The sequence below is a fragment of the Paramormyrops kingsleyae genome, chromosome 21 (genome assembly GCF_048594095.1).
Source record: "Paramormyrops kingsleyae isolate MSU_618 chromosome 21, PKINGS_0.4, whole genome shotgun sequence".
In the NCBI taxonomy this organism is placed as follows: domain Eukaryota; kingdom Metazoa; phylum Chordata; class Actinopteri; order Osteoglossiformes; family Mormyridae; genus Paramormyrops; species Paramormyrops kingsleyae.
The window spans coordinates 9,185,237-9,211,692 of NC_132817.1; the positions used below are offsets into that span (position 1 = coordinate 9,185,237).

Below are 26,456 nucleotides of genomic sequence, written 5' to 3' on the forward strand. Positions count from 1 at the left end.
AGAGAGTGAGCGCCGTAGGCATGCGAGAGAGTGAGCGCCGTAGGCATGCGAGAGAGTGAGCGCCGTAGGCATGCGAGAGAGTGAGCGCCGTAGGCATGCGAGAGAGTGAGCGCCGTAGGGATGCGAGAGAGTGAGCGCCGTAGGCATGCGAGAGAGTGAGCGCCGTTGGCATGCGAGAGAGTGAGCGCCGTTGGCATGCGAGAGAGTGAGCGCCGTTGGCATGCGAGAGAGTGAGCGCCGTAGGCATGCGAGAGAGTGAGCGCCGTAGGCATGCGAGAGAGTGAGCGCCGTTGGCATGCGAGAGAGTGAGCGCCGTAGGCATGCGAGAGAGTGAGCGCCGTAGGGCCTCCTCTCTATCTGGGCTGCGACGTCATGGGGGGGGGGGGGGAGGACCGTGTGCTGTGCCTCGCTGGTGACAGACGGGGGCCGCCCAGGCCGCCTGAAAGCTGCCCCTCCCTATCGGAACCCCCCCACCAAGCACAGTTAGCAGCCCTGCCTTGAACCACCCTCCCAGTTAAACCATGAACTCCAAATAAAGTAAAACAAAACTGAGAAGAAAAAACGAGTGTAAGATCCTGAGATGTCTCTCAAAGAATCTTTTCTAGTCAGACTGGCTTGTATTTCTTCAGGACTAACTTACCTGCTTTTCAAAGCCTTAACTGCAGGAGGTGAAAGTGAGTGGTTTGGCGTATTTGTCAGGAAATTTGGGAACCGCTCTTTTAATCTGTGGGAGTTTTAAGGTTCATTTGACGTGTGTGTAACTTAAAGGGCGTATATATTGCTTTACAAACCGAGATTTCGGTCTCGCTGTTGACCCACTGCCGTTCCTGGCGTTACATATGGGCTGTTTTAACTACTGTAACAACATTGACCCTGGGCTATTGGCAGAGTAGCTAATTATTTTGGTGGGGGTGAGAAAGGAGACCCAGCCGGCAGCCTCCTCTCCTCCCTTCCCTCCCCCCCTCCGGCATTCCCTACATTCCAGTGGAACAAATGCTCAGTTGTTGCCATGGTGTCCCGGATCGACCGTCACTAGGCGTGAGATACTGCCGGAAAAAAACACAGATTCCTACTTTATTCGAGGTTTTTTTTTTTTTTTTTTTTTGGAAAAATTGTTATAAAGAACAAACGCATCAGCCCAGCTGTGGCAAACGGGGATCACTGGCTGTCTTAGGAAAACACGGAGGGGATTTTGCGGGTGGGAGGATCAATGATGTCTGGTGGGGGTGTTAAGGCTGGAAGACCCCCTCCAACCCCCCCGGCAGAGCGTTCGACGGCTGCGCCACCGGCCCCACAGCGCGGTATTGTTACTCCGGGTCCACGCAGCGCGGTATTGTTACTCCGGGTCCACGCAGAGATGTTTACTCTCAGCTTTTGTTTTGCGTTCTTTGAGGATCCAGAGCTGGCAGCCCAGACGATGCACAGACGCGAGGTCACCCGCGGTGTCTGCGTTCATTATGACATTTTTATATATCCATTTGATCATGGAGACGTAACCGGACGGGAGGCCTGATTTGAACTGCCCAGGATTAAGGTCATTGTCATTATTTCCGAACCCGTGACATTTGAGACGTCGGTCAGTGGATGGTCTCCCTGCTCTGATCTTCCTGTAGCGCCTCAGAGAAAAGGAAGTACACGTTTTAGTGGTTTGTTCTTTTTTGTGGCCATTTTCCGGTGTTTGCACAACAGACATGATCTCAGTGAGGCGCATCAGATTGGACGATCGATGGCGGTCCGGAAGTCCCAGGGACACGCGGGGTTTCATCCCGCATCGCGGAGCCGGATCTGCAGACCTGGAGGCCCTCCACAGAGCTTTTATGCTTGGTTCTGTGGCGGAAAAGTCAAGGGCGTCTTGAGTTCTTTGCGCCGTGACGGTGGATGATACAAAACCAAGAGGTCGTGTCGTTCAGTAAAAAAAAAAAAAAAAAAAAAAGAAACCATTTTGCTCAGCTGATGCGTAAGGTGGCGGGAGGGGTAGACTGGTGTTTAACTTTGGAGCTTCTCATCGGTGTCGAACGATGTGCAAATTGGTTATGAAAGAAAGTGTGAGGGATTAACTCTAAGGAGATGTTTCAGAGAAGCTGAGGCCAGCTCACATTTTTCTTTTCTGTTTTTAATGATTCTGTTTGGGAGGGGGGTGTCCAATGTGTCTGGACGCTGGTTGGGTCAGTGTTTCGCACGTGCCACCTTCGCTCTGCCACAGAATCCGGCAAGTTCCTTCTCAGTGTGTGTTTTATGTGCCCGCGTGTCCCAGGGGGGGTGCTAATCCTGGATGGCGAGGATTTCCCGGGGATGCCCCCCCCCCCCCCCCCCGATTTGTGAAGCTATGTGTTTTGTGTCTCCCTTCTTTTTTCTGCCCTGTGGAGGGGTGCATTTCCCCGGGGGGGGGGGGCAGACTTATGGCTGTGCGTCTCATGAGACGTGGTTTGGGGGCTGGGGCGGCAGGGGGGGTAAATCCATGTCCTACCAGGCTTGAAGACTTTGCAAACCGCCCCTTAGGAAACGGGGTCTTTTTGCAAACGCTACCTTAATGGAACATGAAAGCTCACTTACTTAAAGGTAGTGCTGTACCTGGCTAGCTGGTGAATTTTCTCACGCAAAACAAAGCTGTCTGCCATGTTTACCTTAACCCCCTACAAAAAAACAGGCAAACAGGAGAGGTTTAAAGAGCCCTTAAACCAAGTTACAGACAGGCAGGGTGTGAGAGATTGCTCACCGAATTCAGCCCCCCTTTGTGTGTTAATAGATGTTTGCACAGTGGTTGCCTTCAAATCCTTTTTTTTTGGGGGGGGGGGGTGTTACAGGTGAATGCTTGCCCCCTTGAGGTTAAAGTCCAGCAACGTGTCCAGTAGTGTGCCAACCAGCCTCGGAGGGGGGGGGGGGGGGGGCTCTGAATCCAAGCCCCTTCCCCTAAGCTCTCTTATTGGCTGATGTACCAGCTGTCATTTCACCAATCAGCAGTTGGATGTTGAATGTCCCATGTACACTCACGGGTGAGATGGCCCTTTGCATGGGACAGACATGCCAAATCAAACACTGTAGGTGATTATTTTTTATTTATGACTATGATTCTTTTGGCACCTTCCCTTTTTCATCGAGTTCTGGTCAGGTCCACATACCAAAAGTTCCTGTACCTAAGGTACCAAACCAGCTGGGGTACGTTTCTGGTACTTCGGTGCTTTGGGTTGGGACTTGAAAATGCTTTCTTTCTCGATTGGCTTTGCACATACGCTGCCTCCAAAAGACAATACGACTGCCATGTTGGAAAAAACGACAATAAATCAAGTTTTTTTTTTTTAAGTTGTGATAATGGATGTGTGGACAAATGAAGAGACCAAAGCTTTAAATGTAATCTGGGCAGAAGAACCAGATGATGGTCTGTTTAGCAGCAAATGACAGCATGACATTTGCAAAAATTCAAATATCACATGATTTTTTTTTGTAATATTGGGATATTTCTAAAGCAAGAAAAGAAATTAATACATTTCTGTAAAAGCCTTTTATGAGGGATTTTAAACAGCAAGGATGAAAATGATTATGATTAGTCATTCTAGATAATCTTGAAATGGAATCGCAATAAATTGCAATGCTTGCTAAGTTTTGTTTCCTGTGACAAAGTAAAAATGTTTTTGTGAAATTTAACCCCCACTGGAATATAATGTCTGGACATTGATTTCAAACCAGCTGACTATTGTGGTCCTTGCGATATGAGAATTGCATGTGTATGACATGGTATTAAAATTGCACATCGGTCAGCCTGATAATATACTACAGCCATTTTACGAGTTCAGTACAAAAAACCCAACCTCACATTGTGATGTCATTCAGCGCTGGTACCAGTTTTTGCGCCAGTGGAAGACCAGCACCCTGAAGTGCGGTACCTGGAAACACGGCCTAAGTGACACCTATTTGCCTGGCTGCATGTCTTTGGGCAGCTGGCAGAGACTACAAGCACACAAAGAGATGGGCTTCAAACCCATAACCTGGTGGTATGAGGCAGCAGTTCTTAATGGATGTGATGTCCGTTATAGCTGGGTTCCGTCTCTGCAGTCAGACCACATTTAGTTGGTTTGGTGGTGCGGCACCTTGATGCGGGGTGATAGAACGCCGGCCATCTGAGCCTGAGGATTGTGCGGTGGGGGGTGAATGAGTCGGAGAGAGGCCTGGGGGGATGGGGCTGTCATGGGGGGTTTCTCACAGACAATAACCAGGGCCCCACGTGGACACCCCCCACCCGACGCAAACAATGCCCAACGGCCGCTAATTTCGAGTGTGTCCCTTGATGCCATTGTTCTGAGGGCCCCCCTTTTTCAACCAGCCCCTGAAATGAGCCCCCCCTTCAAATGGGCCTTAGATGGGCCTGACCCCCTCGTGGGCGACCTGCCGTGGAGATGTCCCGGGTTAACGGTCGGGTCCCCAGCCAAATGGCCCCGACCACCCCGGCGGAAGAATGGGTGAGTCCTGGTAAGTTCCTTCCCTGTGGATGGGAGGGGGTGTGATGGTTGGGGCTGAGGGTTCAAGTTCTGGAACTCTGCTTATATCATTTCCGCCTACCTTTTACTTGGACCATCCTCCTGTGAGGTCACTGTGAGGGCGTAGCTCGGGTCCTGACACCCCACAGAAGCGTGTGCCAGTGGTCTGCGGCAATCCGGGGGCTGTTGCCCGGCTGCAGTGCGTGCCAGCGGCGATGCCCGAATGACGCGTTGACGCTCTGTGGTGGCGGCCGACGGTGCCACATCCTCTCGCTCTGTCTATGCCATGGTGAGGCTGCAATTGCAACCCTTAATGTTAAGTCCCCTTTGCAGTCCTTCGATGCAGCGAGCCGTTTTGATGACCCACATACTCACACGCTGCCTTCACCCTGCTGCGCGCGCTGTTGCCATAAACAAACCTTATTTGGAACAGCTCACTCGAAACCACTCCCCGTCGTTATTGCTGAGCTTAACCTACTTAGAAGCTGGTAACCTGGTAACTGCATTCTGAGAACGTCCACAGTCACGCACCACGTCATCGTGCTCATGTGTTAGCACACTGTGCCTGTGATCAGAAGGTCGTCAGTTCAGATCCCGTGGTTGGCAGAGCGATTTCTCCATTGGGCCTCTGAGCATGGCCTAGTTACTCCACGGACCACGAGGCCTTGATTTCTCAGTTGCGCGTTTGAATGAGCGTGTCTGTTAAACAAAATCCACAGATCTGCTTGCTGGTCACCTGAGAAATACTCTTCAGTAAATGGTCATATTCACAAGGCACGTGGAAGGTCACTGGTTGAAGGATGAAACTGTCAAAAGAAATGAGAAAATTCCTGTATTGTCCAGTATCATTGTTTGCCCGTGTTTGTAATGGTTTGGTCCACAGAGCATCGGTGTGGAATAGCTGGGAAGCAGTGGCAGGACTGGGAAATGGTGACGCTTTTGGAAATGCGCGATATGAAGTACCACTGCTTTGGTGTCCCACTGCATCATCGAGCAGCATCATCCGGCGCACGCCCCTCGCACGCGGTTTCTCAGGCACACTGGCCAGCTTTGGTCCCTGCCTCACTGGGGAAAGCGGGCCAGACCCCCGTGGGGGGGTGGGGTTTAATGGTGGCCCTTTGTGCTCACTCATGGGAAAACAGAACTTCAAAGGTAAAGCAGCAGGGATGCTGTCTGCGAGGGTGGGATGCCCCCCCCCACAGACACACATACACACCCCCTCCCATGTTGCATGTAATTCCCTAATCCTGGGAGTGGATTGTAGGTAGCAGAATCCATGCTGCGAGGTGGATCCACCCATATCTTCCTAAACCCAAATATTCCCTCCCCAACGAAGGGGACAGGATCAGCCATTTTTGTGCCCCAGTCCCCTGGCTGATACGGGGATTACTCTGCTAAATAAATCAATGTAAGAAGCTTCTTGTTTTCAGTCACAGAAAGTTGACATCCCTTCAGTTAGGGCAGGGGTGGCCAATCTTATCCGCAAAGGGCCGCTGTGTGTGGCGGTTTCACACCGGGTAGATAAGGGAGACAAGCATCCAGAAGTACGGGGAAAGCAGAGCTTTAATAAGGCAAAGGGTGAGGTATCACAGGCAATCGTCAGCCCCGCGAAGCGAGGAATGGAGAGAACCACCACCCGGGTGACCGGAGATGTGGTGAGAGGCAGAGGGGCTTCTCTAGGGGGACGGGAGACGGAATGACGCTCAGTAAGGCTTCTCATTAGCGCAATACTGGTTTGTTATATTGAGGAGGTGATCAGTCCCTGATGTCCTGCACCTGTCCGATCTGCCCCCGTGGGCGTGACAGGCGGGTTTTCGCTGCAGCTCCCTAATTATATTACTAATTAGAGGACTGATTGGCTGAAGAGTCCTCACACCTGGGTTTGGACTTTGGACAGCTGACCTAAAGGTTTGGACCCAAAAACCTGCATACACACCGGCCCTTTGCGGATAAGATTGGCCACCACTGACTTTGCTGACTTAATCTGTCATATTTTTACGTTTCATCTCCAGGATCTGTTTCTACCAGGGTATGTGGCAACGCTGAAAGCCGATTTCTGGGGTTTCGAAACGCTCCGGTCTTTGCGTTGTCCTGCCCCATACCCGCGACGTGTCGCCTGCACTCGCAGCCTCGTGCTTTCTGCGCGCCGTCTTGCCAAATGTCTGAGGCCGCAGCGTGCACTCTGGAGTGTTTTCATTCAGGAGTGGTGAGGCAGGAATTCACGCATGTAGGATTGGAATGTAGATCTTTTTTTTGGAGAACAGTGAGTTTGGGGATAAAGACCCAGAATCAAGGGCAAGAAGAGGGGGCATTAGTCACAGTGATTACGCTTTGTGTGCAGGGGAATACCTTTGGCCTGGGTGCTGGCTTCCTCTGTGTAATTCACCTAAAGGGGAGAGGCGTGTGTGTGGTTTATGTATAGATCACATTGTGGGGACCATTTTTCGGTCTCCACGGGGGAAACTCAGTTTTATAAAAATCTGTGACTGCAGTCAGAAAACTTAACTTAACTTAACTTTTTGTTTGGTTACCTATGGTTAAGATTAGGGCTGGGTTGGGGTTAAGGTTGTCATTGTTTGCCCATAAAAATGAGAGGACGGTCTCCACAAAGATATGAATACCTGTGTGTGTGTGTGTGTGTGTGTGTGTGTGTGTGTGTGTGTGTGTGTGTGTAAATGGGTCAAGATTTTATCAAAAATGAATCCTGTGACAAGCTGTCGGCTGAGCAGAGCAGCACCATCTCTGTCTTTGACCTGATTGTTCCGTTTGTTTTGTTTCACGGGTGCTTCTGCTCAAAGCGACGTGCTGGTTCTGCTTTGGCGATTCGCCTCCCGGCTCTGTAGGAACAGGGGGACTCTGCGCTGGACATTAATACCAGTAACTAACAGCCAGTCTGCGGTTCTCTGCGCAGGTGGGATCTTTGCACAGCAAAGCATGCGTACCAACACCCCCCCCCACCAATAAACAGACATTAGTAAGTTGTCCTCCCCCCTCTTCTGCACCCTTCTTGAGTACCGAACTCTGTCTTTTAGTCCAATGGAATCAAGGTTATGTCATGGGATGGACGGGGGTCGCGATGCTGGAATGTGGGGTTTCCATGACGCAAATTAGCGTTGATATGTGGTATGAACCCCGGGGACCTGATCTGGGCAGCTGCGCCTTCGTGGATCCCCCCCCCCCCCCCCCCCCGCCTGGACTTCCCCATTTACCCCTTGCCCCCACCAGGTGACCTGTTGGCTCTCCCATTTATTGCATTTCAACACCCCCCCCCCTCCTTATGGATGCATGGATGCCTTTGACGCACACCTACGTGCCACAGTACAAACAGCTCGCTTTCACCTCCGTAACGTCGCCGTATCCGGCCACACCTTTCAGACTCTGCTGCCGAGTCCCTCATTCATGCCTTTATCTCTAGGCGTCCTGGCTACTGTAACTCACTACTCACTGGTATCTCCGCTAAATCTCTCCATAAACTTCAGATAGTTCAGAACTCCGCTGCCCGCCTCCTCTCTCACTCGTTCCCATCAGCACATCACACCCGTTCTGCAGAGCCTGCACTGGCTCCCCATAAAAGAGCGCATTCACTTCAAAATGCTGCTTCTGACACTTAAAGCTCTTAACAAAAAGGTCCAACATATCTTACTGATTTGCTTCTACCCTACCAGCCCCCCTGCAGTCTTAGATCTTCCATTACTGAGTCTCTCCTCATCCCCCCCATCCAAATTACATAGCTATGGTGACTGTACATTCTCCCGTTTAGCTCCCCGCCTTTGGAACTCACTACCCACTACCATCCGTTTATCGACCTCTGTTTCAGATTTTAAATCCAAGCTAAAAACCTTTCTTTTTGCTCAGGCATTCAACCTTCCGTATGAATAATGTGTATTTTGTATAATCTGTTTTCTGTGTACTTTCTCTGTAAGGCGTCTTTGAGTTCTTGTAAAAGCGCTATATAAATAAAATGTATTATTATTATTATGTTCACTGCCAGTGATGTCACCCAGTGATGTCACTAAATAGTCTCGTCGATGTGGCTCCACTGCTGTGTCTTCATGGATTTAATGGGGAACTGCACAGATAGATCTCTTATCATGATAACATTGAGCAGAAGCTCAGGAACTTGACTGACTGGCCTCCCATTGCCAGGCTGGTTGGGTGACAGTGGGGGTGGGAGTCGGGGGGGCGGGGGCATAAACAGCCAATTTTTGTCCATTCTCTTATCTCTGTGGTTGATTAGAAGCCAGGCGACATTCTCTCAGTCAGAACTAAGGGATCCACAATGGCTGCCATATTGTCACCTGGCTTTGATGACCATGCTACATTTAAAAACAGTTCAGTCCGAAACGCCCACCCCCTCCGAGGTTCCTCCATGTTTTTCAGAAAACATGTAGAATGCATCTGTGCTCCGAGCCTCAGAACTCCACAGGTCTTCCTGGCATGTTTTGTTCCATGGAAAACGGCATGTTTTTTGACTATGAGCCTGTTGTCATTCCCCCCCCCCCCCATGAACTGGCACAGATAGAAGCTGGCAGACAGGCGGAGTCTGCCTGATCTCCTGTCGCATGCGTTGCAGTAATCCTATGAAGGCCGTCAGCACAAATGCAGCTTTGCAGTTTCGCAGGGCCGTGTCCCCACGCAGCCTTTGGTGTGGGGGGTGCATGTCTAACCCTGGGTCCCGCTTTCCCAGGCAACGCTGCTGTTTTCCGGGGGCTGCCAGTGGGTGGAGGTGTGTGATTTATTTTTGTTTCTGGAAACGTTTGATCTGCTCTTTGGATGTGCCTCTTTAGCACAGTATGGTGAGGTCATAGTCATTGTGCTCAGTCTTTGTCATTGGGTAATTTCTTGAAGCATGCGTGAATGGCATTATGGGAAAATTACTGGCCAGTCATCCCGTGGTGCATGTTTAACTTATGACATGTATCCTATGACCCTGTCTTTCGACATGTGCACGTGCAGACTCTTTGCGTAGAGTATTCTGGGGCAGCTTGTGTTTTGGACTTGTTTTAAGAGGTAGGTTGAAGACCGCGATTATGACATTCACCCCTGCAGATTATTACTCAGCCCCTTTTCTTTAGACTTTTTGAAACCAGTTCCCTTTTGTGCAAACCGGTGCTGTTCTTGTTCATGCGAGTAGCAGAGGGAAGTTAGTGGTAGTAGGGGTGTGTGTAAAGCTGTGAATGCGGCTGTTCCTTCCTCTCACCGTCTCTCTTACTCTGTCATTTCCTCTCCAGAGAACCACGACTGTTTACATGCCATCGTCCACGACCGCCTGGGTGAGCTGCTACGGGTTCTTAAGGCTGTCATCGGCAAGCACCAAACCCTCAACTCCGTTGACATTCTCAGTGCGGCCGGAATCGTCATCGCCAAGGTCAAAGGTGAGGCCCTCCTGGACTGTTAACCTAACACGGTCACAGTCCCAATGGCCGATCTTTGTTCTATGCTGCCTTAAAGCGTAGAGAGTGAATGATGACTTGCTATTTGATTTGTAAACAGCTGGTGTGGTTATTGCTGTAGTTATCTCACCGATGTGCCATTCTGTATATCTTAAGAGACAGTTGCCTCTTGTTTTTTCCGCTCTTTAAGCCTCTATTTGTCTTTGTGCAGTGGTGACTCAGGATGGATGGGTGCCTCACTTTAAATAAACGCTTCTGCCTCTTGAGTTAAGCGAAGTTCTATTTTGCTTTATTTCTTGCATCTGTCCTGTTCAGACTCTGATTTTAATATTTTAAGATAGTTTGACTGGGTGGTGCAGTATAAGCCTGATCTCACAGGTCTCTATAAATGTTATATTTGGAGAAGGGCAAGGTCACATTTCCTCCTCAGTACACCACTGGAAAGTTCCGGCACCTTTAGGGACGGGGTCTGGTCACATGATCTTCGTAGCTCATTCCTGTTCTGGGAACATTAAAGCTGTAATGGAGAGCATTTTAGATACCGTGAATAACCATTACCTATGGGGTGTATATGTGTGTGTAGGATGTGAGTATGTATATATTTTTTTTATATAAAATTTTGTTTATATATGTGTTAATAGTTAATAAGCTAATAAAGAGGCCTCTATTGTTGACGATGGTGACCTGGAAAGTTTGGAGAATGACTACAGAGCAGGTTTTAGTTGGTTGTTTTTGGCTATTGCTGCTAGATCGTCAGATGAAGTTTATGGCCGATGGGTTAAGCGCCCTGTACTTTAAGACCCGGTACGTGACGTGTTTATTCCCAGCGCACTTCTGCCTCGTCCGTACGACGCCCAGTTGGTCAGAGCAGTAGGTTTTTTTCTTCCGTTGTGGCCATTTTGTGGAGTTGGATCGAGGGGAGGTTTTGGAAACTGCCGGAATGGAGGAATCTGGCCTCGCGGGTCTCCCGCCGCGGCGAGAAACACAATCTCATGTGCAGGGTAATTCTTCCTTTGGCCAGTGCACAAGAATCTGTATATGCGGGGGGGGGGGGGGGGGGGGTCTTCATGCTGGAACAACCAGTGTCCCATGATGCACTTCGGGATCTACTGGTGGTCATGTGTGGTTTGTTGTCCCCCTACTGGCCGCAGCAAGTATTTTATCTGAGTCTGAGTCTGCCTATTGGATCGGCAGGTTATATTTAAGTCCTGACCATCTCCTTTCAGTTAAACAAGCACCTTTCGCTTTCCTCGTCTGGGCCTTTGTATGGCAGCACTGCAGCGAGCCAGAAGTCTCGTGGCTTCATGCATTTCCGTGCACGGATCTGCACTTCTGAAACTGTCCACTAGGGGGCTCTTAGACCGCGGTGGATGACCTCTCTAACCACTGGCTGACACCTATGCCCAGGGTGCAGTTTCAGAGTTTACATTCTCCTCACACTTGAGTCGGTCCAGTGCCCCCTGGTGGTTAAGTTGTGATGGTGACGTCCGCATACCCCCGATCCGGTCCCTGTGACCGCCACCTGCTCTCGGGTGATACAGTCTTGTCTTAGTCAGATGTGAGGAGGTGGGGAGATTACCCATGCCCGTGCTGAAGTCACTCGTGCAGGAACTTCGTGGGGAGGAGACCGGTGGGTGGTCATTCGCCGCGTACTTTCCGAGTCATTCCCGGAAACAACTGCGAAAAAACCAGGCTTGTTATTTGTTGTTGTTATTTTTTAAGGTCTGAAGGTAAAGCTGCACCGCATCCTGTAACTGTAGCTGGAGGAGCTAAACTATGGTGGTTTCATCTTCTCAGAGACCGTTTCTTGTAGTTCGTACCTTGGGCTTTTTTTAAGTTTGTAGGCCCGATAAAGTCATCTGAGGGGCTGGGAGGTGGTTTTGCTGGGGGGTTGCAGGGGTGGGTGGGACTTCCCTGTCGCTGCGACTGCCGATGGTCACGTTTTTAGGAAATTCTCCTGCATCAGTTTGGGGCTCGATTCCCTCCCTCTCGGTGCTGACTTCACAAATCGGAGAAGAACAGATCGGCTTTGCTAATCGGCCGCTACGTTGTTTCATCCCGTGCCCCCTTCCACCCCCCGTTACTTGGGCGGGGGATAAAGGCTCCTTGCGGGGTTGTGGATGCAGAACAATGTAATTTTTGTCAGATGGTGTGGTTCCCCCCCCAGCCCACGACATTGTTGGGGGGGAGACATTGTGTGCAAGCAGCAGGATGTCCTGAGTAGACGTCACCGGGAGGGGGGCGGGGCTAGTACAGGCTCGCTGTGAGTCCCTCGTAACGTGGTTGGGAGTTTCTCCCGTTCTCCGGCTCCGAGCAGGAGACAGACCTGACGGTTCCCGTGTGCGAGAAGTCCGCGGGCTGTGGATCTGCCCCCTCCTCACTGACAGCTCGAAACCGTGAGGAACACGTAGAAGTTTGCTGAGCTGCTGCTCTTTTTCTCTTTTCGTCTCCCGGACGAACCTTGGCTGTCATTGCCACGCTACCTCCGATCCGGACGCCGGCTTTGCGTGAGACGGTAAGCTGCGGAGAACCTTCTGGAGACCCGTCTGATGGCCCGCTGCTCGCTCGCTGTCCAGATCAGCGACGAGGGCCAGGAAACCCGTGATGGAACCTCCCCGTCACACTCGGCAGAGATCTGACCTCAGCTCGGTGTTCGCACTCTCTGTCCCGGTTTCTCGTTGGGCCATTTACGCACTAAACTCTGTCCCTTTTTGGGGGCCTCGATGGAAACTTTTACGACCATGCATGTGAAGGTCTGGGGGGGGTGGAGGGACCGATGGCTCGTCTGCTTTCCAGAAATGGCTGGCGCGTGACCCAGATTCCACCTGCGAGGTATTTTTGTTTTTATCCACATCTGCGTCGGTGCGATTTACGGCGGTGTGGAGTCTCGCCCGTTGTGGTGCCTCCCCTTGGCGTTTTTCTCCGTTTAGCTGCATGCATTGTTAAGATGGGGGGGGGTGAGGATACAGGCTCTGAGGAATTTAGGCGTCGCTGGTGCTCGTGTGTGTGTCTGTGTGTGTGTGTGTGTGTGTGTTTAAATTCCCCAATGGTTGTTGCCTTTGGAAAGGAAGTTTGAGGACACCCTGAATGTAGCCATTTACTCTGGTGCCGCCCCCCCCCAGTTCCCCCTTTAGTGTGTTTAGACTGTCAGCAGGAAATTGCTGCTCAGTCAGATTATGGTCGTGCCTGAATACTGCCCCAGTAACAATAGGAGTGCTAAAAGTTTAGAGCAGTCGTGATCTCGCAGTGCCACTAACGCCCCCCCGAGCAGCAGAAATCTGGGCGTTCGCTCGCCAGACTTGCTGGTTCTGATGACGCATTTCATGGCGTTTTTCGAATGTGTGTCAATTCATACGCGTGTTCAGATGCTTTTGTGCGATGGCATGAGTGTTACGCTCCTGTAGGAATGAATGGCATGGATGTGTCTCATTCTTGTATCTGTTCAGCCCTAATCCAGTACCCTTTTCACGACAGGCGTGAACTTCAAGGATGTGAATGAAGACAACAAAAAGCACATTTTTGGCGAAATATACACCTCCATTGACACCTTGGCATTTACATTTGGCAATGTGTAAGTATGTCCGTAATGTAATGCACAGACAGATCGGTTCAGTTTTAGTAGCATGACTCAGTTTGGTGTCAGTTTGTCATGTGACTCATATCCCGTGTCTCTCGTTCAATTGGCTGATCAGTTTGCTTGAATTGAAGTCATTGGCTGCTGGCCACCATGTGACCTTGTGCCCTCTCTCCTCCCCCACCCCCTCCCCTCCCAGAGTGTCTGACTTCCTTATGGGAGATGTAGACAGTGGATCAGTGTTGGGGGGGCCCCAGACGAGAAGCCGGGTGAGTGAGCGGCTGTCCTGTTTGGGCTCAGTGCCGTGCCCCCCTCCTCGGTGCGTCTGTGTGTGCGCCTCTTTCCTTTTTTTCCAGCATGTAATGTTTTTCCGCAAACAGCCCTGCCCTCTGCCTTTCGTGCCCTTTTCAACGTAACGGAAATCCAAAAGCATTCGCTTTGAGGCTGACCCAGACGGCGTGTCTCTAAGGGGCACAATGTTTCCATTGTCGCTTCCCGTGTATTTCGTAGCATTTTGATGTATTTTGAGTCCCCCCCCCCCCCCGCCGAGCACGCATGTGGCCTGGTCACTCTGTATCCCTGTAGGTTTCTCTTACATCTCTCTGTCTTTCTCTCGTGTTTATTTAATTTCTTGTTCCCCCCCCCCCCCCCCCCACCCCCGTCAAAGTCTTTTGAAAACCTGTCAGTGGATTCTGGAGGATCAGTCCCGGAAAAGGATGACGTGTCAGGTGAGCATTTGTCCTCTGCAGGTGTGACTGGGGGGGGGGGGGGCAATATTTTTTTATTTTTATTGTCTTTCTATTGAAAGACACCACTGCCCATCTCCTCTTGGGAAAGTTCTCCATGTCCTTGACTTGACTATCCGGTCTAGTCCTTTAACTGCTGCACCACCTAGTGATCGCCACTGGTGTGTGCTCTCATTGTCCTAGTCTGACTCTGCTGGTGAGAGATCAGGTTCAGCCTTAGCTTGGCATTTCTGGCAGCATTTGCTCACGACTGAAGCTGCTGCTGGATCATTCACCGTCTCCTACCCCAACCCCACAGGGCAGTCGCAGGCGGAGGAGGTGGACCGCACCCTTCTGACCAGTGACAGCGGCGTGGAGTCCGCTCTGCTCTACGCCAAGGCCTGGTCCAAGTACACCAAAGATCTGCTCTCCTGGGTGGAGAAACGGCTCAGTCTGGGTGAGTCGGGTTGAGGGTTCGGACAGCGCCTTCCTGTGGCCACATTCTGCCACAGACCAACAGAATCCCTCAGGCTTTATTCCTGATTTCAAATCACGTGACCTGACGAGCTGTTTCAGGATTTTCCTTTTGGATATCTGAAAGGGTGAGGTACCTGCTCTAAGCATTATGGGCCGGGAGTCCTACACCCTGTGGGTCTCAGCTGGCCCGACTCCGCCCCCATGTCAGATGGACTCTCGTGTGCTGTCTGCCGTTTCCCGCATCTCCTAACAAGACTCCTTCGTGTCGGGTTCAATCCGCAGACATCGAGTGTGCAAAGAGTTATGTGAAGATGGCAGAATCGGCAAAGTCTCTCGCAAGTCAGCAGGTAAATGTCTTGGCTTGTCATGTGATATATGTTTGTTAATTCATATTTTATGCTGTATTGGTCACCCACTAACCCTCCCCCCCCCCCCATGGTCCATCAGTGATTGATCTTTCACCAGCTTATTCTAGTCTGAGTCATGGCTTTGGAGCCTGTCCCAGATATGGCTACATCCTGCTCTCAAAACATGAGATTTTTTATGTCCCCCCCCCCTTTTTTTTTTTTTACTATAAGGAGTACATGCCATTTAGAGAAATTTACACCTCTGCCTTCAACAACGACTATGAATACGGCCAGCTCCTGCTGCAGACCGCAGCTGCTCTGCAGGCCAACAAATTCATCCAGGTTAGCCCGTCCAATCAAACGGCTTCCCTTTGCTTATGTCATACAGGGCTGCGGGGCTTCTGGGTAATTAAAAAAATTATTTAATCCCTTTGATTTTGATTGTATTTTCCTGCCTGAGTTCGTCCATGTTTCAGTGTACCGCGTTTAAAATATTTATCAAGTTAAATAATCTGTACTATCAAGTTACACACTGCTCATCTCTGCTTTCTCACACTCACTGTGTGAGTACGACCCGTGGATCATACAGCTGAAGATGGGGATGAAGGTACTTTGACTTTGATTTCGGGTCTCTGTGCTGTCACCCCTTAGCCCCTGCTGGCCCGAAGGAACGAACTGGACAAACGCAGGAAGGAGATAAAGGATCAGTGGCAGAAGGAACAGAAGAAACTGGTAAGGGATCTCCTTAGAGCAGGAGTCTCAGATTAGGAGTCTGCGCCAGCTTCTAAAACCTTCTCCAGTTCTGGAGGCTTACAGATGTCAATGGGGGCTGTGTTAAAGGGAGAGCTAATGGGGGGGGGCGTGGTCTAAGGGGCTAGAAGTGCCGTTTCTCCATGTGGCCTTTTGTGGTGGGAGGGGCTGGGCTTCACAGCAGCGTGGCGGCGTGTGGACACCCCATGTGACCCGTGGCCGACGCTCCCTCACAGCAGGAGGCGGACAGCGCACTGCGTAAGGCCAGGGCGCTGCAGGGCCAGCGCAGGGAGGAGTACGAGAAGGCTCACTGCTCCACCAGCCGCATGGAGGAGGAGGCCCCACAGGCCGGGGGCAAGCAGCTGGAGAAGAAGAGGAGGCTGGAAGAGGAGGCACTGCAGAAGGTGGGAGTGCAGGGGGAGAGGCTCTTGGACCTTAGTATCCCCAGTTAACTCTGATGCGAGTTTCTTCTGGAGCAATTCTGGTTCAGCGTCTGCTCTAGCAGCATTGTCCTTCCTGAGATCTTATCCATCAGCCTGCTAGTTTGTTTCGGACTTCCGCACTACCTGTTAATATGGATTAAATGACCACCCCCCCCCACCACCCTCCAATTCCGTCACCCCCTGCAGGCCGAGGAGGCTAACGACCAGTACAAGGCCTGTGTCGCTGACCTCGGGATGAAGAAGCAGGATGCAGCCAACACCAAAAGCGAGATTCTGGCGCAGGTGCACGACCTGGTGTTCCAGTGCGACCTGACGCTGAAAGCGGTAAGCCCAGCCCCGCCCTCTGCCGCTCGCCCTATCCCCTCATGCGTGATTGGTCTGCGGTCACCGTGGTGATGCTAGTCCCACTCTGTCTCCCCACAGGTCACTGTGAACTGGTTCCAGATGCAGCAAGCGCAAGCGGTGTCCCTCCCTGTCAACCACCAGGCCCTGTGCGAGAGCGCCAAGCGCTACGAACCGGGCCGCCGTTACGCCGAGTTCGTGCAGAGTCTGTCCCGGGACCGGCTGCGGCCCGGCTGCTTCTCCTCGGATGCCCCCCAGAACTCGGGGTGAGTCCCACCTCCCTCTTATGACTCACTGCATCTGGAGAGCTGTGCTGGCTATTGTCCCAACTGGGGTTAATAATTATAAATTTAGCAGCGCCTGAAAGCTTCAGAGTGGGATGGTGAGCTTCACAAGAGGCACAAGTACTTACACTTAATTAATTAGCCAGTAGAGCTAATTATTTTGAGAAGTAATGGAAATTTGCATCTTTTTCCCATAGATATCTCTCGCTAACAAATTGCCATCTTACCTTAACACACGATTGGGGTAATTAATCTAACAGTCTGTGCATGAGTGGCTGTCCCCGATCTCGAGGTCCTCCTTCTGTTGCTTATTTTGCTGGCTAAGTGTTAGATGTTTGATGGATGGATTGATGTTTTATTAATCTTAAGGGAAAGGGGGGAAATGCAGCAGCAAACGTCACAAAGAGCGTAAATAGGGGTTTCCCAAATATGAATAAATATAAATGGAATAAGTCGGAAAAACAAGCAGAGGTTTCTTTGCCATGTTCGATTCAGAAACTCCCCTGCAAATTTTTTTTGTTTGTTAAATATATTGCTAGAGGTGATGCTGGAATGTCCGCAAGTGACTAAGAAAAGTGTCTACAGAAGCTAAATTTGAAGTGCTTGTGGTTTGGAAGCTAGTGGTGTAGGTTTTTACTGAGCCAGAAAATCACCCTGGGCTTTTTTTCAGGCTATTTTTAACAGCAGATGGGCATTTGTTGTTAGCATGAGGTAGCTAACCTGTTAGCTTTTTCTGCCAAATCATCGTCCGGGGGTGAGATTTGCATAAGCTAAAGATGATAACTGTACTGAGCGTGGCGAGGGCCGGGGTGAGACGACGACAAAGAGTGCTCTCTGTGCGGATGCGCTGCACCGGGTGCACGGGCCCTGTGACGAATCGCAGAGCGGGAGCCAAACCGCAGGCCTGCCTCAGGAAATATCTGCGGCGGCTGCATACCTTAGACCCCACTCTTGTTTTCTCTCTGCACCTTGCTGCTGCGTTTGAGGGTGACGTTTACATCCCGTGCTGCTTTTAAACGTCCGGTTGTTCTCTGCCGAGGTGCCCCTTGAATGGGGTGAAAGGGTAGTCGCGCATGTGAAGTGCACAGTAGAAATGCGTAATCTGCTGATGCCACCTACAAACCCCCGCTGACCACAAGCAGGCGGTCTGCTGATGTGTCTCTGCCCTCACTTTAACTCTGAGGGCTGTGGAGTAGTGAAGGGAGTCACCACTGAGATGGGAAACTAGGAAGCCATTTTGGTGCCTTTAGTAGAAACGATGAAGGAGGTTAAGATCCATTTCCACCCTTTTGTTTTCTCACAGAGGCAGCTCAGTTGTCACTAATACTAATCACTGAAGATGTGAAGGGCAAACCCCCCCCCCCCCCCTTAAAAACAGTTCTATTCTGGGTAGTTATTTCAGCTTGTCCCTGCCCTTCATTCTCTTGGAAGTGGAAAAACTTTGGCAGCACGTGACGCTTCATTTATGGATTTTTTTTTTCCTGCCCGTCTTTAATATGTGGTGAGAGTCTTAAAGGTACATGGCCACCATTATCTGTGCCGGGTTCGAGTCTGCTCCTCTCACGCAAATCCCCCCCCCCATTTCAGGGTACCCTTCGGGAAGCGCTCGGCGGGGAGTGTCCACTCCTCGCATGGCAATCTGTCGCAGATGTCCATCACGTCAAGTGACTTCCAGAGCACGGAGGAGGTGGACAGCCCCGGCCACACACGGGCGGAGAAGGCGGGCGAGGGACGCGCCAACAGCAGCGCTGACATCCAAGGTAAGCTGGGAGCGGGCTGGCAGTGGAGCCTGGGGCTGTATGCCAGACAGACGGATGGACTGGGGCTAGACCCCGGAGTAGGGTCAAGCAGTTGAACCCTAACTGCAGGTAAATGTACCTAATTTAAGGTACTGGAATTATTTAAGGTACAGGTTTCCCCAAGGTAAAAACATCAGTGTAAACCCCCCGGTTTCCCGTGGATGTGGGTGGTGGGGGGGGGGTGGGGGGGGGAGTTAAGCAATCGGATAAGATATTCTCCTTCCAGGAAGCTGATCTGTACATGACTTTATTACTCAACTGCCAGCACTTGGAGGATATAGCAAAACACCCTGCTTTGATGCCCCCCCCCAATCTGTGGCTTGGTCTGTTCTGCTTCTGCTTTGAGAGAAATGTCATGCTGTCTGAAAGCCACTTTAATCAGTTTTTGTTTTTCTTCGGGAAAATGGGAGTGGTACAGCCAGCATGGTGATCCTGTTTGTTAGCCATATCGCATAACATAACTGATGGAGGAAGCTTCCAGAACTGGGAGCCGGCCCACCTGACCACTGTCGCATTGTCCTGTGCAGCGCTGAGGACGCAGGGTCCCCTGCGGGGGTGGAGCACAGGCGGCCAGGGCGGTGGCATGTGCAGCGACTCGGAAAGCGCAGGGGGCAGCAGCGAGTCCCGCTCCATGGACTCGCCGACCGCCAGCCCAGGTACAGGATCCGCCGGAATGCGGCCTGGCGTCCCACACAGGGGGGGGGGGGGGGGGTCACAAACACGCACAAGGGAGGGTGGAGGGAATGGGAAGGTGAAACCACAACTGACTGCCGGATTTGCTGGGTAGTCGCAGACGATCTATTACCATTTTCGTACGAAAATGGATCATTCCGGAAAGGGTGGCAATGAAGCAGTGTGTTGCTTCATCACTGCCTTTCACGCAGCCTGACAACTTCCCAAAGCATGCCTCGCGTTGTTCTTCATGGAGTAACGCAGCTCACTGGATGCAAGCATACTAAAAGCATAATCGTCTGTTACCTGTGCTAAACCCATTCATGGCCGTGATCACAGGAGATGGAAATGATCTGTTTTGCTCCAACTTTCCTAATCCTGGAATGCAGGGAATGTGTTAATGGGTCCGTTAACAGCCCTGCCCCCCTTGCAGCTTAAGGAGAAGATCAAACATATTAGCGGAGGAGTCATTTGCACATCAGGCGCTGATAACGCAGCCCCCCACCGCGCGGCTCTGTGTGCGTGTGACGCTCGCCATGTCTGCAGTCCTTTAAGAGCATCGCGTGTGAGCCCGGGGGGGGTTCATTGTGACTCGATCTGCCGACACAGTTCAACATCTCCATGCTCTGCGATCTTCCTGTAGGCGACTTTAAGAGGAGGCTGCCCCGAACTCCCTCCACGGGCACCATGTCTTCTGCGGATGACCTGGACGAGAGAGAGCCCCCCTCCCCTTCAGACAACGGTGAGCGCATTTCTCCTGAAACGTGACGCATGGGTTCGGCCCACATCTGTGGAGCGCAGATGGAGGGACTATTGTTTTGGCACTTCCTGTCTCTCTCTTCCTTTGTTTGAAAGTGCTCTCTTCCCTGTTATTCTTTTGCAAATTTGCCTTTTTCTTTTTTAAGGCGATTTGGACCTTATTTCAGTTGTCAGTCTGGGAAGATGCTATTTAAATCTGGAATCTGTTTTGTTCTATTTGTTAGCATGATTTAAAAAAAATAATAATAATTTAATCATCCAGTTTTAGATGATTGTAACACTTGTCTTTACCCAGCTGATCTCTATTAGGTCATAAGTAAATTCACCCACGTATTTGAGACTTTGGCTGTGTGCTTATTTGTGATTGGTCGGCAGGGCCAGGTAAGGTGTAGTTTGACACGGTCTCCTTCCCCTTACAGGCCTTGGTGAGATGGTAATGGAGACAGCCAGCTCCCCTGGGCCTTTCCGGAACGCCCAGATGTCCAAGGCGGCCCAGACGCACAAACTCCGCAAGCTCCGTGCCCCGTCCAAGTGCCGCGAGTGTGACAGCTTGGTGGTGTTCCATGGGGCCGAGTGCGAGGAGGTAAGTGTCTCCTGGTGCTTTGGTCAGCTGTGCATAACACAGGCTACCCGCGGTCATGGAAAAGCTGGAAAAGTTTTGGATTTTTGAAATAATTTTTCCAGGCCCTGGATAAGTTTTGGAATTCTTGGATAGAGAGGAAAAGTTTTGGAAACTAGCCTTGTTCATTTTTGTTTCCCTATTCGGGAAGTCAATCGTTAACAAATACTGTTCTATCTACTTTAGTTTTACAAACTTGTGGGTTTTGGAAAATTTTCTTATGGTACTAGAAAAGTTTTGGAAAAGTCATGGAAATTTATTTTGCCAGAATTGAGGGAACCCTGATAACATACCACTATGCAAAATGCAGGAAATGACCATCGTTTCTTAGCTTTTTTTTGGTTAAATGTGCTGATTATTTTGTCCTTTTTGCGCTCAGTGCTCTCTGGCCTGTCACAAGAAGTGCCTGGAGACACTGGCCATCCAGTGCGGCCACAAGAAGCTCCAAGGGAAACTGCACCTCTTCGGCGTGGACTTTGCGCTGGCCGCCAAGAGCGACCGCCATGGCGTCCCGTTCATCATCAAGAAGTGCACCTCAGAGATCGAGAACCGTGCTCTCGGCACCAAGGTACCACCTCCAGGTCTCAGATCACATTTTCCTGCCACTTTAACTGTGCTCTTTTATGCCGTGTTTGCCTTTGGCTTAAGACCGATTTGTCTTCACTTGTTCCCTCTACTTGAAGGGTATCTACCGGGTAAATGGTGCGAAGTCGCGGGTGGAGAAGCTCTGTCAGGCTTTTGAAAATGGCAAGGACCTGGTTGAGCTCTCTGACCATTACCCACACGACATCAGCAACGTGCTCAAACTGTACCTTCGACAGGTATGGGCGACTCCTCTCCCTTACAGCCTGCACGCTACCCGGGTCATTATGCTGAATTATAACACGTTTTCCTTTGTAAACCACCTCCGGCAGCTTCCTGAGCCCCTGATCCTCTTCCGTTTCTATAACGACTTCATCGGCCTGGCCAAGGAGAGCCAGAGCGCCATCCTAGATGAGGTGGATGCCGCCCGGTCCCGGCCTGCGGGTGACACGCCCCAGCTAAGTGTCGAGCTCAACCGGGTGCTCTTCAAGATCCGCGATTTGCTCCGGCAGCTGCCACTGGCTCACTACCGCACCCTACAGTACCTGATCGGGCACCTAAACAGGTGGGAATGTTGTACCTGGGGACCTTGCTCCTGATTAGTTCTTCTGCCTTTCTGATTGATTGAGTAATTTCATGCCTTTTTTGTAATTATCCAGAGTGACGGAGAAAGCAGATGAGAACAAGATGACTGCTAGCAACCTGGGGATCATTTTTGGCCCGACGCTGATCAAGCCGCGGCAGACGGACGCCGAGGTTTCGCTCTCCTCTCTGGTGGACTATCCGTACCAGGCCCTCATCGTGGAGCTTCTCATCACGCACTATGGCAAGATCTTCGACACACCACTGAGCCCCATGTCTCCTACGCCCACTGGCTCTCTGCTGGCCCTCAGGGGCCCAGAGGTCCTGGCGAGCTCAGAGGAGCCACATCTGAGTCACCACTCCAAGTCTTTGGTTGACATCAAGGAGGTGAGGCTGTGATTTTCCTTCCATCGTTTCATGTCGTATCACTTCTCTAACGATGGTCCACATCTCATACGTACCACTTCTGTCACTGTTGTGTTGCAGCAGAGCTCGAAAGCGTACAAAAGGCACTCCTCTATAATTCCTACCTTCCGTTCGGTGGATGAGGTGAAGGACACTAAGCCCAGACTGGAAGGCGGTGATTATGCACCTGGTCAGTGTGTGTTGCGGCGCGTTGGCTGGGCGTCACTTTCCTAGAAGCTGTGTTCTGATCGACCATTTCTGTTTTAGCTGTGGTCACGTCTTCGGCAAAATTCAACGGTGCTCCTGGTCCAGCTGTGCCGGAAATCCACCGGACGATGCTAGTGCTGGAGAAGCAGCACATCAGCACAGCGCGGGTGCAGCTGAGGGCGCCTCGGAGCAAGCCGGTCAGCCGCCCCGTCAGCATGCCGGTGGAGAGGCTGCTGGGCCCCAGCCAGGTACTCGAGAGGAACAACAAGAACAGCTCGCAGCGCGAGAGGAGCCCCGCTATCCAGGAGGCACCGGAGCCAGAAAAGCCGGGCAACAGGGTCAGCTCCTACTACCGGAGCACCTATATCGATACCCAGACCCTGCGCAAGACCTGGGACAAGCAGTACAAGCATTACGACATCACTCCGCGGACCGCCATGATCATGGCCAACATTCCCACGGATGGCAGCGCTGGGGATTCGGGGAATTTGTCCACCTCGCTCCCAGCCACCACATTCTCGATGCCCGAGAGGACCGGAAGGACCTTGCGGAGGCAGAACAACCTTAGCGAGCCCTGCCCAGGGAGCGGGAACGTCATCAGGCCCCCCCGGACTTTGCGGCCCCCACCCGGGACATTTTATAAACCTCCCCCAAGCCAAAAGGCCAAGCCGGCAGAGCTAGAGGCTCGACGGTGCAGTGAACCTGCCAGCATCCCAATAGACGCCGGGCCATCACAGGGCTTGGAGACGCAGATGGGGGTGGGGTCAGAGGCGGGGCTACAGAGGAGGGTGTCTGCGGATGAGCCAATGGAATCGGAGCCTGCTGCCTCCCAGCCCCACTCACAGCCACAGTCCCCCATTTCCGGACCCGAGGACCAGAGCGTGAGTGAGGCCAAACCCGTCTTCCAGAGACTCAGGACCCGCCGTGTGCCGGAATTTGAACACAGGGAAGCGCACTTCGTGTGATGGCTGAGCCGGATTCCTGCGTGCACCTGTACATACGCAGGTTTCTGTGCTTTTTTTGTATATAAGAAATCCCATCTCTTTAAGAGGGAGAAGAAAATTTCAAAGAACTGTGAAAATTAACCACGGGAGTGTTACTTGTATTAATATATTTTGCGTTCTGTTGGGTAGGGCTGGAAATGGGAGGGTCCCGGACTTTAAAACGGATGCACTTGGCACACGTTTTAAATTGTGGCTGTGGCTTCCTCCTAAAAAGTGGTCTAAACAGAACCTTAGACCCAGTACCCTGTGAAATCTGAGTGTCATTCTGCCAGTTTTTTAGAGAACAAGGTGATTGATGCTTTGTGGAGAGGCATGCGTGCATGCGTTACTTACTTAGATTGGCCGGGATACGTGTCTTGGCCACAGAGCTGCTTCTCAGTGCTATGAGATCAGGCTTTTGAGGTTCATTTCATTTTAATTTGTTTCTGTTGTTTCGCGACTGTATGTGAAGCCTTGTTGTATTACTGTATTAATTACCCTGGTCATTACGATGCACTTAGTGTACAGACGCAAATGGAGACATCGGTCTGTTTTACAACTGGAAAGTTTATACATATCATATGTAGTTTCAGCTCAAATAAGTGCCTCTTGTAGTAACATGTAAACCTTGTATTTTTATATATATGTAAAGTATAACCTTTCCAGTTTAAAGCCTCTTGTAATGTATTAACATACTGCCTATTCACAGATGTTCACGCCAAACGTATGCCACTATTTGTAACTTATTAAATATGTGCTTCTTGACTCGTAAATGGTCAGTGTTTCGCCGTGCTTCCTCATGCGGCAGTCGCCGATTGTTTGCTGAAAGTCCCACAAGCCCTTTCTGCCGATCGCCTCACTTCCTGTCACATGATTTTGGGTGTTCCTGTAGTCAGGATTTGTTGGGAAGGCCATAGTTATCTTTGGATCCTCTCAGGCCTGTTGCCATGGCTGTTTTAAGGCTTAGCCCCGCCCCCTTTTATAAATCTCTAGTGGGGCACCTGGATCCCATTAATGGACCTTTCACACCAATTCTCATTTTTGCCCCCCCACCCCCCCCCCCCCCACCTAAGAGATATTCCTAAGTACCTATTCCAGTACCGTCCATATTCCTGGGTATTTGTTTTTCCTTGAATTCTGACAGAGTCCACTTTCATAAATGAGACCTAATTAGCCGGACCCGTTACAGTCTCTAGCAGGAACTGCTGCTCTTTACAAAGGGAGCGCACACTAGATCTTAAATGGCCGCTGCATTTAAAAGAAGAAAAAAACCATGTGGATGGTCTGTAGAACCACGTGACCCGCCTGTCTTTAATCGGCCCTATTGTTTGAGCACATCGCATTTCATTGGTCAGCTCGCAGCATCAGGCTTGGGCCCGCAGGGGATTCTGGGATGTATCTCTCCCCCCTTAGAGAGTAACTCTAAGTTGACTGGGAAGCTCCCTGTTACTGTATTGCAGTATTTTTCCGTGTTATTTGTCTTGCATCCACAGTTGTAGAAACATCTGGAGATGTACTTAAAGTCGAGTGGGCTTGTTTCGTTGTGGGTGGAAATATTTAAATACGGATTTCCTCATGAAAATGGTAGCAGAGTGGTCTTCCTGATGATACCAGTATATTACTGGTAATATTGCATTCAGGTTATATTTATGTGTTTCAGTATTGGCAAAAATAAAGCGATTTTGGGGGGGGGGATTGATGAAATGTTTTATTCCCCATTTTATTTGCTCAAAACAATCTGATTTTTCCAAAGTGTACAATGTCAATGTTAATTAAAAAAAAAAACAGTGGAACTCATAGACTTTGTGTACGGCTGTGCATTTATTTAAAATACAATGTTAAGATGTCTCCTGTTCAGAGGTGTTGCTTTCAGTTGCCTTGTCATGAGTTTTGGAATTGGTAAGAATCAAAATGGCAGTATTGAAAATCTTAATCCCATCCTGGAATGTCAGATTTCGACACTGAGCTGTGTTTTGCAGTGACCCTCAGCAGAAGGGCAGTGGGATTACCCTGTGGCACAGCTGGAGGATAGTAACGGCATACAGGTGGAGATCCTTATGGCTCTGGTTCAGTGGGGAGGTGTGTTGCTTACTGGGTTAAGCTGTCATCTGTGACAGGAAGGTTGCTAGTTCAAATCCCTGGATAATTGCTTCACGGATTGGCACACTTTGCCTTCTCAAAAAGACGTAGCTCCCATTGGATAAAAGTGTCTGCTAATTAAATGTAAATAATGATTCTGTTTATCTTTGCATAATAAAGAACCCTGGGTTATTTTTAAAGGGGCCCTAATATTCTTTTCTTTGGTGTGTTGTATAGCGTTATGTGCACAGAAATGTCTTCAGACCCAAAGTACACACCAAAGGGAGTAACTCCTCACTACAGAAACCACACTTTTAATTTGCCTGAAACGCCTTGTAGGAATTACAGCCCTTTTGTGACATGGTGAGGTCACCTCGTAACACAGTTGTTATTGGCTGCCTACCTGCAAGAATCAGTCTGCAGAATGCAAGACTGGCGAAATGTGTAGGGCAAGCTGACCAATCAGCGCACACCAGCCCCATCGGCTTAAGGCTCCAACAGAGCATTTCAGATGGAGTTACACGAAGTGAATATATATATTCTAGTAGCCCCCAAAAATAAAAATATGAGCAGTGAGATTGAGTACAATAGAGCCCCTTTTCCTGTTGCTGAGTTGACCTTTTCTCCAGAGGTACTGTATGCACTTGTGCTTTGAAACGTTTGAAACTCACATTTTTAAGGATTTCCCTGAAGATCCTCCGCAATGAATTGCGACATTTCTTGCGACCGATGTAGCAGTATTGCGGCAGGGACCAGTGTAATGCTACTTTGAGGCAATCATATTTGGCCCTGAGGAAATCAGTCACTGCTCTCATCTCTAATTATATGTCACATGCATGTCTCTCCTTGTGATGGTTCATCCCCAGCTTGCTATGAATTAAACTGCTGTCATGGGTCTTTAGTCCCTGGGGGGTGGGGGGTTGTGAGAGATTCCTTTCTTTTTCAGCGCGCTGTTGTCCTAG

At 50.5% G+C, this 26,456-nt stretch overlaps 1 protein-coding gene across 5 annotated transcripts in view; it reads left to right on the forward strand.

The window, feature by feature from the left end:
* The window catches only part of LOC111858461 (rho GTPase-activating protein 29-like), a 29,402-nt gene extending 4,188 nt beyond the window's left edge, over positions 1-25,214 (forward strand). For 2 of the 5 annotated variants that reach the window (XM_072704132.1, XM_072704133.1), the window contains exons 3-23: positions 9,704-9,847; positions 13,340-13,436; positions 13,639-13,708; positions 14,107-14,167; positions 14,484-14,621; positions 14,924-14,988; positions 15,220-15,330; positions 15,640-15,720; positions 15,975-16,142; positions 16,368-16,505; positions 16,605-16,789; positions 18,395-18,567; positions 19,134-19,262; positions 19,922-20,020; positions 20,457-20,620; positions 21,036-21,224; positions 21,340-21,477; positions 21,571-21,803; positions 21,898-22,207; positions 22,307-22,415; positions 22,493-25,214. In XM_072704132.1, coding sequence (XP_072560233.1) covers positions 9,704-9,847; positions 13,340-13,436; positions 13,639-13,708; positions 14,107-14,167; positions 14,484-14,621; positions 14,924-14,988; positions 15,220-15,330; positions 15,640-15,720; positions 15,975-16,142; positions 16,368-16,505; positions 16,605-16,789; positions 18,395-18,567; positions 19,134-19,262; positions 19,922-20,020; positions 20,457-20,620; positions 21,036-21,224; positions 21,340-21,477; positions 21,571-21,803; positions 21,898-22,207; positions 22,307-22,415; positions 22,493-23,397 — 3,707 coding nt within the window. In that variant the 3' untranslated portion in view covers positions 23,398-25,214. Of the gene's footprint in view, positions 1-9,703; positions 9,848-11,411; positions 11,496-11,805; positions 12,381-13,339; positions 13,437-13,638; positions 13,709-14,106; positions 14,168-14,483; positions 14,622-14,923; positions 14,989-15,219; positions 15,331-15,639; positions 15,721-15,974; positions 16,143-16,367; positions 16,506-16,604; positions 16,790-18,394; positions 18,568-19,133; positions 19,263-19,921; positions 20,021-20,456; positions 20,621-21,035; positions 21,225-21,339; positions 21,478-21,570; positions 21,804-21,897; positions 22,208-22,306; positions 22,416-22,492 lie in introns of those variants that run through there. The other 3 variants (XM_072704134.1, XM_072704135.1, XM_072704136.1) reach the window with 3 other exon arrangements.
* Positions 25,215-26,456: the final 1,242 nt, after the last annotated feature.